We start from the raw sequence: 16,387 nt of genomic DNA on the forward strand, positions 1-16,387 counted from the left end.
TATAACAGTGTGGAGGGTGAACTTATTCCCAAGGTACATTGACCAGTTCCGAGAGAGTTCTTAACTATGTGGCTATTGACACATGCCGTATCCACTGTTCCCATAATTTTAATCAAAAATCCCACCAAAATGCTACCACTAATGTTAGCAGGTTAAATAAAGATCACAGTGATCTCACAGTATTCATGTGTTGTACTTTAATTACAAGTGAGATCATCTCTATGAGTCTTACTACACTTAATATGCCAGTCCTGGATCTACAATATTTTCAAACTGAGGCAAAAACATGACAGTGGCGCCTGTCACCCCCTCCCCATCTAGCATATGAGGTAGGACATCAAAAGTTTAAAAAAAATTGATTTTTCAAAAATATGTTCATTTTATAGCGCACATCTTTTAAAGAGTTTGACATATGAAACATATGTTTGAGGGAATGTGGGACATGTTATTCGGTCTTAAGTGCGCCAAGGTGCAGTGCCATGCTTCTTCAGACAGCATTCTTTTATCGCACATCACTATACTTCACTCTGTTGAATTCAAATGCGTATATTTTACAACTGAAGCCATCAAATCGATATTCAGTACAGTGGAAATTTAAATTTCTTGTGATGCCTCTCCTGCCCCCAGTCGGTTGGTTTGATATTGTACCCCCCTTAAGAAAAACTCACAATCAATACTGGGTGGGATTATTTGTGACTGGGAGAATAAGAGCTCTTCAGAAAATTTGCAATCTTTATTGCCTATTACCTAATAACTTTCTCTTTCGTGTTACATAAAATTAAATATAGGAGACACAAAACCAGTAAAGACAAGAGGCAAGCGAAACAGTACACATTTCTTCAATCTTTAGGTCCCAGCATTTTTTCTCTCTAATCTTGCTCCTGCTTTACATAGCATGCTTTCCTTTCAGCGAAAGAATCTATTACGTTATCAGAGTTCGCCAAATGTTTTGCCACATGAAAAAAAAATATCCTTGTCTGCTACTGAAACAGCTATTAATACAAATAGTATCCAAGGCTGGTGTGGTTTCTCGATTTGATAACGTCTGTTTTGTTAGTGTCTGCAAGGTAAAACGAAATATTTATTTCTAACATTGCAGCAATTGTAACACCCGCCCAACAAGCGGGACTGTTTTGGCACAAATGGTCATTTCTTTCATTTTCATCTACCTCATTTACATAATTAACATGACAGAATATAATTCGTGAAGTACCAATACAAAATGCCTATTAGGCTGTTACAAGCAAAAAGTGTTATGTTAGGAAATAGTTTCGTATTTCATTCAAATGCTCCAGTTTCTCAAGCATGAGATCGAAAAATGGTATAAGTAAGAAATTTTTTCATGAGTTTGTAGTAATCATATTCTTCCATAATATTTGAGTGATGTCCCCATTTCTTCTCCATCCTCGCACTAACAAATAGTCTCGTAATCACTAATCGTGTAACTGTTCGTGCCAATGTCAAAACTTATTCTCTGGTTAACTTCACTAACCGTGCCAGAATCACCGGTTTAGTTATCCCACATTTTTTAACCTGTTAGGCATTACTACATGTTTGTACAAAAATCGTCATGTATGTTTCTGCAACTTTGCCCGTCTTCTCTAGCCACTGCTGTCAGTTTAATTTTTAGACCTTTGTATCCGCTTTTGCCTGCTTCATTAACTGCATTTTCATACTTTCTCCTCTCATCAAAGAAATTAAATGTATTGTGTGTTTCCAGTGGATTCTGTTGTGCCTCATATTTTGGCCTTGTTATGCCTCTTCTAACTTCATTATTAGATCTGTAAAATATGCTCATTTATAGTATACCTTTACTTATTTCAGTCAATAGTTGCCTAATGTCTCCTTGGAAATTTTTAACAACTTCTTGTTCTTTGTACTTATCCAGGTCCCAGTTCCTTAATTTCCTGTACTTCGCCAATTTCTTTGGACATAATATCAGTGACTTCTGCTTGTCTCAATTTATTCAGGTTCCCTATGTGAAGGAAACAAAGTAAAAACATGGCGTGTTGTAAACAACTCACTGAAACCTGTGATGCACCTTCGAGCTACACCCTGACAAGCCCTGTTAGTGCCTAAGATGCGCCATTTATGGTACATATCAAATCTTATTGCAGCTTAATTGAAAACAGCTGTTTGAATCAGTCATTGTATTGATATTCGACAAGCAAACAAGACAGAAATTTTGCAAGAAAGGGACAAGATAAGATCGGTATTCTGAAGGCTGGAGGAGAAAAAGCAGATTAGAGCTTAATGGTGCCAAGAGTTAAGAACTAGAAAGCATCTCTCTCCTGTAATGTCTTGAAAGCAAGTTGACAGAGAAAAGAACCCAAAACTCATAAAAGATGATATTAGGTTAGGTTAGGTTAGTGTTGTTTAACATCCCGTTGACAACGAGGTCATTAGAGATGAAGCACAAGCTCGGGTTAGGGAAGGATGGGGAAGGAAATCGGCCGTGCTCTTTCAAAGGAACCATCCCGGCATTTGCCTGAAACGATTTAGGGAAATCACGGAAAACCTAAATCAGGATGGCTGGAGACGGGATTGAACCGTCGTCCTCCCGAATGCGAGTCCAGTGTGCTAACCACTGCGCCGCCTCGCTCGGTAAAAGATGATGTGTGACTTATAAGGATACAAGTATCGATGCTGTTCTGGACACATCTAATCTGCCCTTACATATTTTTGATCCAGTGAGTTAGCGGTGCCCCACTTTACTAGAAGGGTACTGCTTAGCACCTGCTGTCTGCTTTGGCGTGTGAATGTGTTAGTCCTCCCTACACTTTTTTAAAGAGAAGACTGCAAGTGTGCATTCAGTAAACAAACAAGAATAAAATACATTACTTTATGGAACTGAAATGATTCAGATATTCAGGGGGATGGTTTTACGGTATGGACGACTGCAAGGAACTTACTAACAATGGCAAACTAGATTCTAAAAGTGTTAAATAAATTGATGTAACTGCAGAAGGCAGGTCCAGATCTAGGGGGGGCAAACTTGGGCATCTGCTCGGGGAGGCATTTTCAGGAGGCTTAAATTCATATTCTCGAAGTAAAACCTTGTTTCAAAAAGCACCTTGCATCCAGCGCACATTGGTCTATCCATCATTCATAGAATACTGAAACGCATCCCTGTTGGTTTTTGAACATTTTTGAACACATTCTAAGTTGATTTCCGAGCGAATCATACCTTGATTTCTGAAAGCATGTAAAGTGTACGTGATGACTCTCGCTGGGGAATCCTCATTACATCTAGAAAAAAAAACTTTCCTGCAGAAAAAAGGGATGGGGCTGCACGAGCTGAGCCGTATAAACCCACACTAGCGGACGCCAGTCGCTGTTTGTCTATGTGGTTGATTCAGTGTGTGAATGACAATCATTGTTGTTATTATTAGCAAAATCCACAGATTCAGACTACCAGAGTGGAAATAAACAACTAATAGGAATAACAAGTAAGAAAAATTACATATTATCTTCTTGGTGTATCCAAGAAAATAAATATTTTGCTGGATTGCTACACTAACTACTAAGAGCCAGTTGTAAAGCCTTTGGAGAAAAAAGAAGCAGCCATAGGAATTTTGAGGGCTGAGATATCAAGCCAGTATCATGCAAAGAAAAAGTTCGGTGAATGGTGTCGTATCTGAACAGCGACTTGGCCCATGTGTACGTGCATGTGCATGGGTCTTCAGAGACTCGATACATGGCATGCACTGCAGGTGACTGGCTCTGTAAACAGACCACTTGAACATAGTCAGCGTGAGAGGAAGTGTCACAGCGCAATGGTGGAACGAGTTATTCTGTGAGAAGTACTTGACGGAGTAATCGAAGATTTGAACCGGCTCACGGCATCTGAAGTAAACGAAATTCTCTCAAAATTACCAAGATTCTCGGGAGAACCAATCTTGGAAAAACTGCTACACCTGTTATTTTATGCATGCTGGATCCTGTCGAACTATGCAGCTGTTAAGGAGTATTGATGAAGAATCCAACCAGCCACAAATACTTTTTGAATGCTTTATTTAAAAATGTCGATGCCAGTTTCATGCTACCATGCCCATCTTCAGTGGCAAACTTGTTTTACTTACGTTACTGTATTTGTTGACAATGTGTCTTCCGCTCTGTCATCTTCTTCTAGTGAATGGCGTTTCGTCCTGCTTTAATTATTATAAAATTTGAAGATGATGCAAAAAGTGTCTAAACAAACCACTGTGGCACACAGACACTTCACAAACTCTTTATGTCAGTTGAGACCGGAAGGTATTATATCTGGAAAAACTTTAGTGGCCAAGGCTCAACGGTTGAGTTGTTACCTCCTCTGTTACTATAACAGCGAATGCTGGCAAGAGCTTCATTTGCTATACAATTATTATATTTTTAAAATTTTGTTTGTTTTTAGTATAGTAGCAAGCCTTTTCAGAAAGTGGCATATATTTATTCTTTCGGTGTGTTATGTGGAGCTGATTGTGATGGGCGTTGTGTGAATCGACCTTCTGCCGGATGAGAAAGGATGTGGGTGTCTGTGTCATTAAGATTCAGAATTCGTTGAGAAGGAAGGAAAAAGATATGTTAGAAATTGCAAATTACATGGCATGTTTAGCTGCCATTTCACAATTTTGTACGTTCAATACCTTTTGTTTCAACTCAGTCATGAATGGGCCTAGCAAGTGTTATCACTGTTCCGAGTGTTTGAGTCTCTTTCAGAATTTTTTTTGTTGTGTTTCAGCTGTACAGTTCACTTAAATATTTGTAATATTATAAACTGAGAGCTTTTTCCATCTGAATTCAGTTGATGTATCTATTAACACAATACTATTTTATTCTTAATTTTTAACGTTCAAACGGACAAGACAGTGAATGGTTAGAGACTTTTCAATAATTTGCATAACATTTGTCATTCATGGGTTCTGATTCTTTCTACAGCCTTTGAGAAATAATAGAATCTACCGGAAACAGCGACAAATAGTGAAGGCTCTGGAAGGAATAACAATAGACTGTTAACAATTGTCAGTGGTCAGCACTGCATGGTCAACGAAATAAGTTCGACACTAAACCAAGGCATTTCATACTACGCAGATATCACTACAACTCGTCTTTGCTACAAGTGTTGGTATTAATTTGCAAAGATATGAAAGCAGTATTTAAAGGGCTATTGTATACAGTAGATGGATGGGAGCGAAGAGAGAAATTTACGTTTTGGTTTCCGTCATAATTTTGAAACAACGTCTATAAACAACTAAGAACAAGTTACGGTGGAGTGATGGCATGTCGTTCTTAAGCAAATCAGGAGACCTAACCTCGTTTGTGCGCGATATACAAATCGCCGCAAGTAAATATAGCCGAGAAAAACCGTTCCGCTTGTTGACATGCGCTGTTTTGGATGTAACAGTGGTGTTAACATAACAGTGTCATGAATTTGTGTCCTACCTCAGCGTAATGGTGTTCGTCACTTAATTTGAACAAATCATTTGAGGGAGATGTTGGAAGGCTTAGTCGCCTGGGTGTTAAACACCTACCTGGGCAAATACGTTGAGAATCTGAACACAGATCAGCTTAGCATCGCACTATTACAAGGTAAGCTCACTTCGTCGATTGTCTGTTTCTAACGACTGATTGATATATTTATGTTTGCCCGGTACTTCAGAAGCAGACGTCTCTATGACGGCTTGCTTATTTATGTGAGAGCATAACATTCACACAAATCTTTCATCACCATGTATCAGTTTTTCCAAGATTTAATTTTTGAAAAAGGATAGTGCATACATAAAGTAACATTACTGCTAAATTTCACGTCGGTTCAGGAGACAGCGAAACTTTATGCCCCTCAGTGTCTGAGAATTGCGATCTTATGTGTTGATACTTTGCATTACGTTGGTAAGGAATGTCTTTCACAGTACCACTGGACTTGCAGCAGCAAATTTATATTCCTCTATAGAGTTGTTTTGCAGGGCAGTCATGATGTTACATGAAGACCAATGACTTCCTTCTTGTCGTTTTTTATGTTGCACTTCAAGTAGGAGTATCCAATTCTTGTGGTGGTACAAATTTGTTAGCATTAGACAGTATGACGTTGTCAGGGGTTGGACTCAACCCAAGCCAAGCCTTATACATGGGCGGCCCATTGTATACTTTAGCCAGTGACTTTGATAAAAACGTGACACATAACTAACATTCCTTATTCATAAGGTTTAGATTAAAAAAAATGATCAGCTGGAGAAGAACCTAGTGGTTATATTATGTTTCATTTTAGGCTAACATAGCTAGTTATTTGTTAATTTAGGACAGAACTGTGTGTCAGTAAGGGAGGGGCGGTGAGGTGTCAGAGAGCAGGAATATTGTGAAATGTTTGTATAAAAAAGTTATGACCATCTACTTCCTCTAATTGACAATTCATTGCTGTTGTCTCACAGTGTTAGTTTGGCTGTCAGCTGCAATCAAAATATCAAGTGTTTTTATGTGTAGGCTATGACTTGTGAGGAATGGAAAGAAGCAAAACAATTTGCACTCTGTGATAGCTGACAGTCCATGCCAACATGTGTGCAGCATTTGAAGAAGTTTTCTGACCTGATTGTCATGGCATACATGCACAGTAGTATGAGAATATGCCAAGCTGTCATTCTCAGCTGCACTGATCCCTTGAGGAGACGTGAATGGACTCACTTCATACCTCAGTGCCTGTTTCACATTTCTTCTGTAGGACTTGCTGCATGTACAGACTTCTGTATTATGTTGGCGTTCTTAGCCACATTCGTCTGACCATTTGATGCATATGTCAACTTGCAATGGCTAGGAATCTGAAATGCTGCTAACTTAGGAACACCCTTATTATCTTTCATGGTGGATTATTGTTTTTTAATGGATATGGCTGTTACATCAAACCTGTGGTGCAGAGTTCAAGGGGTTTTGTAGTAATGGCTCATTGGGATATAAATGCTTACCATGCATGTCCAGTATTAATATACACACATGCTGAAATTTTCAGATCTATTTTACCACTTGCATTTCAATCAAATGCTATATACAATACCTCGGGAACCAGAAAGAATCCAAGCACATTCCATTGATGCTATTTTGTGCTTTTTATCTCCACCTAAGCTACGACAATTGTATTGAGATATACTTCAAACCTTTTAAACTACTTAACATTGTCATGTTGGATAGTTTCCAGCCTCTGGCTGGGTCTGTTTGGAACATCGGCCTCTCCGTCTTCTGTCTTGCCACCATCTCTCTGTCTTCACCTTGGTCTAGTCTTCTCCTTTCTTCTGAGCGCATTCCTTCACTCCTTTCAGCTATCTGTCTCTCGGTCTACCTCTTGGTCTCTTTCCTTCCAGTTTCATCTCGTGTATCCTCCATTTTCATAACATGCCCATACCATCTCAGCCTTGATTTCTCTCTCTCCTTCGGTTAATGGTTCCACTTTCATTAACTCTCTGATCCTCTCATTTCTTAATCTGTCTATCTTTGTCACTCCAATACTGTTCCTCAAGAATTTCATCTCACCAGCTTGTACTTTGCTTTTCTCCCTTCAGGATCACGACATAGTATGACCGGTATATGACTTTTTACTGATTTGGGGCCCATCCTTGCTCATATCAGGCTTCTAGAACACTCCTGAAATGTTTCTGCATTTCCTTTTAAACTACTAATTTGAGAAAAATCAAATAAAGGAAACTAAAGGTAGGAATGTCAACAATGTTGGAAAAGACAGGTTTCTACTTACTGTAAAGAAGACACGTCAAATTGCGGACTGGCACAGTTACGACATTTAGGCTACATAAAGCTTTCAGCCATAGCCTTTGTCAGTGAAAGAGTGTTGCGGGCGCACACACACACACACACACACACACACACACACACACACACACACACACACACCTCACGCACAGACGACTGATAACTCCAGCATCTCAGGTCGGATTGCAACTGTCATGTGGGATGCAAGATGCAAGCCACCTGTGAAAGCAGCCATGTCATTTATATGCTCTGCTGCATTTCTTGCACAACTGTTATGACTACCATCCAGCGCCAAACTGTGGCCAAGAGCAAAGTGGACCACCCTGTGGCACAACATGCAGTTGAGTGTAACACACTTCATTTCAGTGGCTTGGGTAGTGGCTTCACTACCCAAGCCATCTGGATTCTTCCCTCCACTGCCAGCTTTTCGGAACTGCGCAGGCGGGAGTTACCCGTACAACACATTCTCCACTCCTGGAACTATCCTGCCTCAACCTTCGGTAACGTACTGTCCCCACACCCTCCACCCAACAGCAGTTTCCATTCCCTCTATCCTATCATCTCCTCCCCATTCTCAACTACCAACCTGCTTATTTGCAGCCCTCTGCCAACACATCTGCCCATCTTTCTTTTTTGTTCCATTTCTCCCAAACTCCCTACCCCGCAACTCCCTGACACTTCACCTGTTGGCAGTCTAGTCCCTGCACACTCCATGAGACAGTGTTCCTCTCTCTCCCCACCCGTACACTACTATTCCTGCCCTGCCCCCTCCAGATTGCTGCTGTGGTTGAAAGCTTTATGTAAGTGTCCTTTAATTGTGCCTGTCTGTAATTTCTTGTGTCTTTTTTACAGTAAGTAGCAATCTGTCTTTTCCTACATTGTTAATTTGAGAATAATGTTTTAATGTAGCTTGTGGCTGCATAATTTTGTATTTGGTAATAATCTGGTAATGGTAATTCACATTAAAGGATACTCAACAATGGAGTTGCTGAATAAAATTTTGCATCTCGTATGGCTCTACCCAATTTGGTGGAGTAAAATGTACTTGCAGGACTGTAATGATAATGGTGAGTGGGATGTAGAGGATAAGTTTTCCAACTGCTTAGTGAGGGAATAGGTTTAACAGGTGGTAATTTGCATCACTATTGGGATATTTTGTATTTTAGATCTGCAGTAGGGCATCACTTGGAAGGCATGTGCATATCTAGTGAAAATAACCCTCCTCACTTAGACATCTCAGGTGTTTGTAGTTCTTGGAGAGGGTCAGGTTTACTTGGTATGGTCTAAAGCTCCAGTGGTTGAAAGAGTGCTTATTTATTGCTACATAGAAGTTGCATGCAGTATGACAGAATAGAATGTGGGATGGCATATTTGCACGTGAATTAGGCCAGTGGGATGTCCCCTGTCTGATTCCAAAGATTCTTTGGCAGTTACATATTAAAGACATTTGTTAGCCTTGTTTTCCTGCTTTAGACTGCCTTTACAAACATGACTTAATAATGGTCTAACAGTCCTTAAAATTGTATTTGATGGTGGCATAAAAGCCAAAATCTGGATAGTACAAAATAATATACAGTTCAGTGATGATTTATTCATTTAATATGCATTTGGAAGAATTGTTGCTTCTGGCTCAGGGTAGACCATTGTGCATCTGTTTACGAGAAACTCATTTTAAAGTCAGTGAGACACTTGTGTTGAAGGATTCCCACCCCTATGGAAGTATGTGCGTACTGGAGACAGGACTAAGGTTGGGGTGACTATTTTCATTGGTGGCGGATGCTACTCCTCTTCTGTTAGTTTTACAATGGCTGTATGAGCAGTTGCAGTGAATGTTCTCACCTCAGGTTGAATCACAGTGTGTCAGTGTGGTCTTTATATCTTCCACCTTGTGATCCATTGGATGCAGATGCACTGACGGAGTTCTCCCAGGCTCATCCCTGCCGATTCCTCCTCATACGTGGCTTCAGTACACAAAATATGCTGTGGGGCTTGTCTTCCACATGCCCCAGGGGTTGAATTTTTGAGCACCTGAACCATTTAGAGAGTACTTGCCGTTTGAACTCTTGTCAGATGACATATTTTTCTACAGCTATAGGGTCATCTTTTGCCAATGTGTTGCATTTTTGTTCCCAGTTCCTGCAGATTCAGTTCAGTGAGGAGCAACCACAGATTTGCATTTCAGTGACCACTTTCTGGTGTGGATTCACCTGCGGACTAGGATGGTGATTGCAAGGAGACTGCAAAGATGGATGCTTCAAAAGGCACATTAGTTGCAGTACAGTTAGCAGACCATTTTCAAACAACTGGGATGTGCCCATCCATTCACCTTCCATTCTTCAGATGATGGTTTGTTTCTTCGTGGAACAAATGATGTTGTCTTCACTTCTCCTCTAAATAAAGTCCCGCCGCGACATGTGAGCTGCAGGTGGACACAATAAAATGGTTGATGCCGGCCGCAAACATATGTTAGCCAACACTTTTTCTCCTCTTCTTTTCCAGTGAAGGGCCTTATCCACTTACTTCCTCTAGTCATCCCTCAACTACTTCACCAGTCTTCTCCATTTCTGCACTCCTGACCTTTTTAGATCTGTGTCTGGATTGTCCAGCCATCCCAATTGTGGTCTCCCCACTGAGTGACTACCCTCTAGCTATGCACTTAGCATGCCCTCAAGGGGCTCACTGCTCTTTGGCGGGTTCGTGCTCGGCTACCATGGGGCCCCAGCTTTTGCAGCATCTTTTCCATACTGTGCTGAATGTCCACCCCCTCCCTTGGGGCACATGTCTGGAATGTTGTTGCGAATGTGTTCTGCACATTGTCGCCAATATCATAACAGCCTCTCTGCTGTCTTTTGTTCCTTCTTTCTTTTTTGTTTTGTTTTTTGTTTCCCTTCTCCTATCCTTCCTGCACTTCAGCAGTTGTTGAGGTTCCTCTTTCTGCTCTTCCAGTGTGCTCCTGAAGGCCAGCCTGCACGTCAGACACGTAACAGGTGGCAGGCTGACACGTGATTCACAGCCCCGGGTTAACAGGTAGGGTTCGCAAGCACCACCTGGTAAAGGCCAGGCCCAGGGAAGGATATTTGCCTGTGCTGCTACCTTACTAAATTGTCAGTTGATCCCTCTGCCATGTGTTCCGAAAGGTGTGAACAATCACCTAAGGTGGGTGCGCACCCTTCTGAGGCGGTTGGCAGTTTGAAAAAAGTGTGCTATCGGAGATGCTGGTAATCGTGGGGGATTTTCTCTCAATGAGCCAATCATCTTCTTAGTCATTGTCTTCGAAACATAAACAGAATGAAGCTAATGATTCAAAGACCCTTCTAGCTGCACCACAGTTCCTCATGGTTTCATATGCTGAAGATGGTCAGTTCTTCGCAGTGGTAAATCTGTTTATTATTCAGAAAGGTGTTGATGCCATTATGGGCCCTGTGAAGTCCTGCTCTCGTTTACACAATGGCACTTTGCTTTTGGAGACTACTTCTGATTTTCAAGCACTTCTCCACAGCTATCCTATGAGGCCCATAGAACTTTGAATTCTTCCCATGATCTTATTTACACTAGGTTGCTCGATAGTCTGAAATCCAGTCTTACTTCTCTGATCAGGGTGTCATTGCTGTCCACCGGGTGATGAAAAAGGTAGATTCCTCCTGAGTGCCCATCCACACTCTTTTTCCCACCTTTGATAGAGTGGTGCATCCGTCCAAGATCAAAGCAGGCTACGAAATTATCGCAGTCCGACCATACATTCGGAACCCGATGTGCTGCTACCAGTGTCATCATTTTAACCACACTAGAACATCTTGTTGACACCCAGCCAAATGTGTAATGTGTGGTAGTGATGTGCATGAGGGTGATTGTCAGCCTCCTTCTCCCCACCGCATCAACTCCAATGGCAGCCGTGCTGCCTCCTCTCGTGGTTGTCCCATGTATCTTGTTGAGTGTGCTGTCCAGGACATCAGGGTAAATGAAAAAGTGCCTTACCCAGATGCTCGCAAGTCATTGGCTACTTATAGTACTGTTCTTGTTACCTCTCTCTCCATGAAGGACATGGCCGCACAGACATGAGACCTCAAATTCAGTCCCCCTGCGGGTTTGGGGGTTAGAATAGGCCTGAGGTATCCCTGCCTTTTGTAAGAGGTAACTACAAGGAGTCTTACTTTTCGGCCCTGTAAGATCAGATCCCATTTTAAGTTTTGACCTGCCATTTTCCAAATTCTGCAGAAGTGTGGGCCATATGGGGAAGGATGCCTTACATGGTGCATGAGTTATCCAAAGTGCCCTTAGATTCAATCTCCTGAAACTCTTGTCATGGCTTTGCATCTCCACCTGCAATTTAACTATTTGGGCAAGGGCACTTCTTCGGAGTATGTCATCTTCTTCCATTGTCTCCTGTCCTCTTTCACCCCCATGATAGTATTGGATTTCTCTGCACCCAATATCCGGCATGGTAGCCAGACCCTTGTGGTGGGGCCGTCATGTACCCATTTGGTGGTAGCTCCCTGACAATACAAGGGTGGCACTGCTGATGCCTGAGCTGTAAACTCCCCACATATTCCAAGGAGTAGATGCCTGTCTGTCTGGGGCATCAGTACTCTCAGCAACAGCCATCGTGCCAGGTGGCCTTTGATGTGGCTGGTGCCCGTGGGAAGAGTCCCTAATCGTAGTGGGTGGCATCAGGGCAGATGACCGGCAATGAAGGGGACTAAGTCCTCTCTTGCTGGAGACAGTACAGTGTCAGTAGTCTCTAAGAAGGGCAAGATCGAGTACAATGCTGACAAATATGACCTTAAATCTTTTCCCTCTCTCACTACACCATGGGAACAGAAAGAAGAGAGCCATATTCGCCTCGGTTTTTAGTCTGTAGCAGAATGGATTTGGACTTTTATCTCTGCCATCTTGTTGAACATCTTGATGATAAGTTTGGGGAAGTGACAGCACTGTCCAAGATGAGAAGCAGTGCAGTCTTAATTCAGGCAATATCCCCAGCCCAATCCTGGACGTTACTTGCTTGTGACCAGCTGGGTGATATTCCTGTTTCTGTCACTCCCCATAAAAGCCTCGACATGGTCCAGGGGATGATTTTCCATCCGCGACCTCCTCTTTCAGTCTGACGATCAGCTCTACACCAATCTAGAACAGCAGGGTGTTCATGTTATCTGGCGCATTTACAGGGGACCCAAAGATAACAGGATTGCTACCAGTGTCTTCATTTTGGCCTTTGAGGGTGATGGTTTACACTGTGACGTTAAACCATAAGTCCCTCCCCCTATGTGGTGCTTTAAGAACTGGAAATTCGAGCACATTTCTTCCCGCTTCACTTCCAACATCACATGTCGAGACTGCGGACGTCCACTGCATCCAGATACTGCGTGGGCGCCTCCTCCCACTTGTATCAGCTGCGGAGAGCAGCACTTCCCCTGCTCGCCAGACTGCACAATACTCCAAAAGGAGGGAAAATCATGGAGTATAAGACCGTGGACCGGTTGACTTACCAAGAGGCTAAACATAAATTTGAACAATTACACACCATTCGTTTGACGTCCACTTATGCTGCAGCTACATTACCATCAAAATCACAAGTACCAGCCGTACCACACTCTCTGCCATGAACAGTGGGGCCTCCAGGCCTCTAGAATACTGCTGCCGCCTTGGTGGTAGGGGAAACCACCTTCCATTGCTCTCAAAGTACCTACTTCGGAAGTAAGGCCACCCCCAAATGCAGGAGACATTGGTCCCCTCTTCCACAGCTGGAGAAGCAACAGCCTCCTCTGGCTCCTCTCGTGTGGAGGGGGTCCCTTGGGACCCCTTCTCCCAAGCTCTCCATTAATGCCACAGTGGACACTTGCCAGTGGCTAAATGAGCCAAAAGCTGCTGGACGAAGAGCTTCAGGGTCTTCCTCCATGCCTGAAGCTACATCAGGGAAGTCCTCCCAGCAAGCCCCTAAAGAGAAGTGGGAGGGCAAGCAAGCAAAGAAGTCTGCTAAGAAAAAGGACCCTCTGGTGGTCCCAACACCACCACTCCTTACCAGTTCTGCACCTGCCGATGAGGTGGAGATCTCAGTATCCCTTGAGGAACTGGATCTCACTGATGCCCCATCTGCAATAGGAATGGGTGCAAATACTCAGTTGGTGGCAGCAGGTGACCCTGAGGCGTAAGCTGCCTCCTTTTATGCTTCATGCCTTTCCTGCCTCACGATAACTTCATCCTCCAATGGAATTGCTGTGTTTTTTTCCACCTCCTGCTTGAGCTACAGCAGTTGTTAAGCTTTACACCTGCTTTCTGCATTGCCCTCCAGGAAACCTGGTTCCTGGCAATGCGGACCCATGCCCTTCGCAGCTATGGGATATTAGAAAAACCATAGTGACTAATAGTGTGTCAGGTGGAGTTCATGTCTATGTCCTGAACTCAGTATGCAGTGAACCTGTGCCCCATCAAACCCCTCATAAAGCTGTGGCTTTCACGATAAGGACGACGCAGGAAATAACTGTCTGCAACGTATATCTTCCTCCAGGTGGTGCAGTATGCCTGAACACATTGCCTGCACTAATTCATCAACTCCCTAAACCTTTCCTACTTTTGGGAGATTTTAATGCCCATAACCCCTTGTGTGGTGGCACTGTCCTTACTGGACAAGGTAGAGGTGTTGAAACATTCCTGTCTCTACTTGACCTCTGCCTCTTAAATGCTGGGGCCCCCACACATTTCAGTGTGGCTTATGGCACTTACTTGGCTATTGATTTATCCTTCTGCAGCCCAGGTCTTCTGGAGAGCCCATGATGACTTTCCCATCTTCCTGTCACTCCCCCAGCACCATTCCCCCAGACGTGTACCATGATGGGCTTTAAACAATGCAGACTGAGAAGCTATCACCTCTGCTGTCACTGTTGCATTTCCCCCACAATGTGGTAGTTGAGCAGGTCACTGGAACACTTGTTTCTGCATGGAAAACATGATCCCTTGTTCGTTAGGGTGCCCCGGCTAAAGTCAGTACCTTGGTGGTGGCTGGAAATCCCTGAGGCAATTAACTAACATCGGCGAGCTCTACAGTGAGGTTGTGGCACCCTTCCCTAGAGCACCTAATAGCTTTTAAACGGCTCCATGCCTGCATTTGCCAGCTTATAAAAAGACCGAAACAGGCATGTTGGGAGAGGTACGTTTCGACCATTGGGTACCATACTTCACCTTCCCTAGTCTGGATGAAGATCAGACGTGTTTGTGGGTACCAGACCCTGACAGGTGTTACTAGCATTAACATCAATGATGTGTTGTCTGCCGATGCAAATGCAATTGCGTAGCACTATGCTCGAGCCTCCACATCAGAGAATTATCCCCCAACATTTCACACCCTCAAACGGTGGATGGAAAGGAAAGTCTTCTCATTCACTGAACGTCACAGTTAAGCCTATAATGATCTATATATAGAGTGGGAGCTTCTCAGTGTCCTTGCACATTGCCCCGACCCAGCTCCTTGGCCAGATAGAATCCACAATCAGATGATCAAACATCTCTCATCTGACTACTAGCGACATCTCCTCGTCATCTTCAATCGGATCTGGTGTGATGGCATCTTTCCATCGCAATGGTGGGAGAGCACCACCATTCCAGTGCTCCAATGCGGTAAAAACCCGCTTGATGTGGATAGCTATCAGCCCATTGACTTCACCAGTGTTCTTTGTAAGCTTTTAGATCTTATAGTAAGTCAAAACGACCTGGCGACATCATACCTTTGCCATGTTATATTAGTGGGGTCTCCAGAGCCTGCTCCAGATTTGTATCCAAAATTTCCTTTTGTTCCGTATTTTCCATGTCCAAGTTGGTGCCTCTTGTAGTCCCCCTCCCCCCCCCCCCCCCCCACACACACACACCGACACCGACACCCCCTCCCCATATACAGGAGAATGGGGTCCCGTAGGGCTCTGTATTGAATGTATCTCTGTTTTTAGTGGCCAGCAGCTGTCGGACCGTCGGTCTCACCTTCTCTGTATGCAGACGACTTCTGCATTTTGTACTGCTCCTCCAGTACTGGTGTTTCCAAGCGGCACTTGCAGGGAGCCATCTACAAGGCGCAGTCATGGGCTCTTGCCCACGGCTTCCAGTTTTGAGCCACGAAGTCGTGTGTTGTGCTGTTCTGTCGGCATCATACCGTTCATCCGGAACCGGAACTTTACCTTAATGATGGTCCACTCACTGTACTGGAGACATATTGATTCTTAGAACTGGTTTTTAACACCTGATTGGTGTGGGTTCCTTATCTTCGCCATCTGAAGCGGGAGTTGTGGCAGCACCTCAAAGGCCTCCGCTGCTTGAGCAACACTAACTGGGCTGCAGATCGCTCTACGCTGCTGCATCTCCACAGAGCCCTTCTTCGATCCCGCCTTGACTACGGGAGTCTGGTTTATGGTTTGGCAACACCCTCAGCATTGCATTTACTCAACCCAGGGCACCACTGTGGTATTCGATTGGCAACAGGAGTTTTCAGGACAACCCCCGTGACCAGCATCCTGGTGGATGTCGGAGTCCCTCCATTGAAGATTAGGTGTGCATAACTGCTCACCAGTTACGTTGCACGCATTCATAGTTCTCCTGAGCATCTGAATTACCATCTCCTTTGGTCATCCACGTTTGCATCTCCTTTTGCCATCTATGGTGGTCCATCTCCCACTAT

At 43.5% G+C, this 16,387-nt stretch overlaps 1 protein-coding gene across 2 annotated transcripts in view; it reads left to right on the forward strand.

Annotated features, from left to right (window-relative positions):
- The first annotated feature begins 4,974 nt into the window (after positions 1–4,974).
- The window catches only part of LOC126354004 (intermembrane lipid transfer protein VPS13D), a 488,122-nt gene continuing 476,709 nt past the window's right edge, over positions 4,975–16,387 (forward strand). Inside the window, exon 1 of one of the 2 annotated variants that reach the window (XM_050003313.1) lies at positions 4,975–5,568. In XM_050003313.1, coding sequence (XP_049859270.1) covers positions 5,472–5,568 — 97 coding nt within the window. In that variant the 5' untranslated portion in view covers positions 4,975–5,471. The remainder of the gene's footprint in view (positions 5,569–16,387) is intronic. The other variant, XM_050003314.1, reaches the window with a different exon arrangement.

Source organism: Schistocerca gregaria, chromosome 3 (genome assembly GCF_023897955.1).
Source record: "Schistocerca gregaria isolate iqSchGreg1 chromosome 3, iqSchGreg1.2, whole genome shotgun sequence".
NCBI classification, from domain to species: Eukaryota; Metazoa; Arthropoda; class Insecta; order Orthoptera; family Acrididae; genus Schistocerca; species Schistocerca gregaria.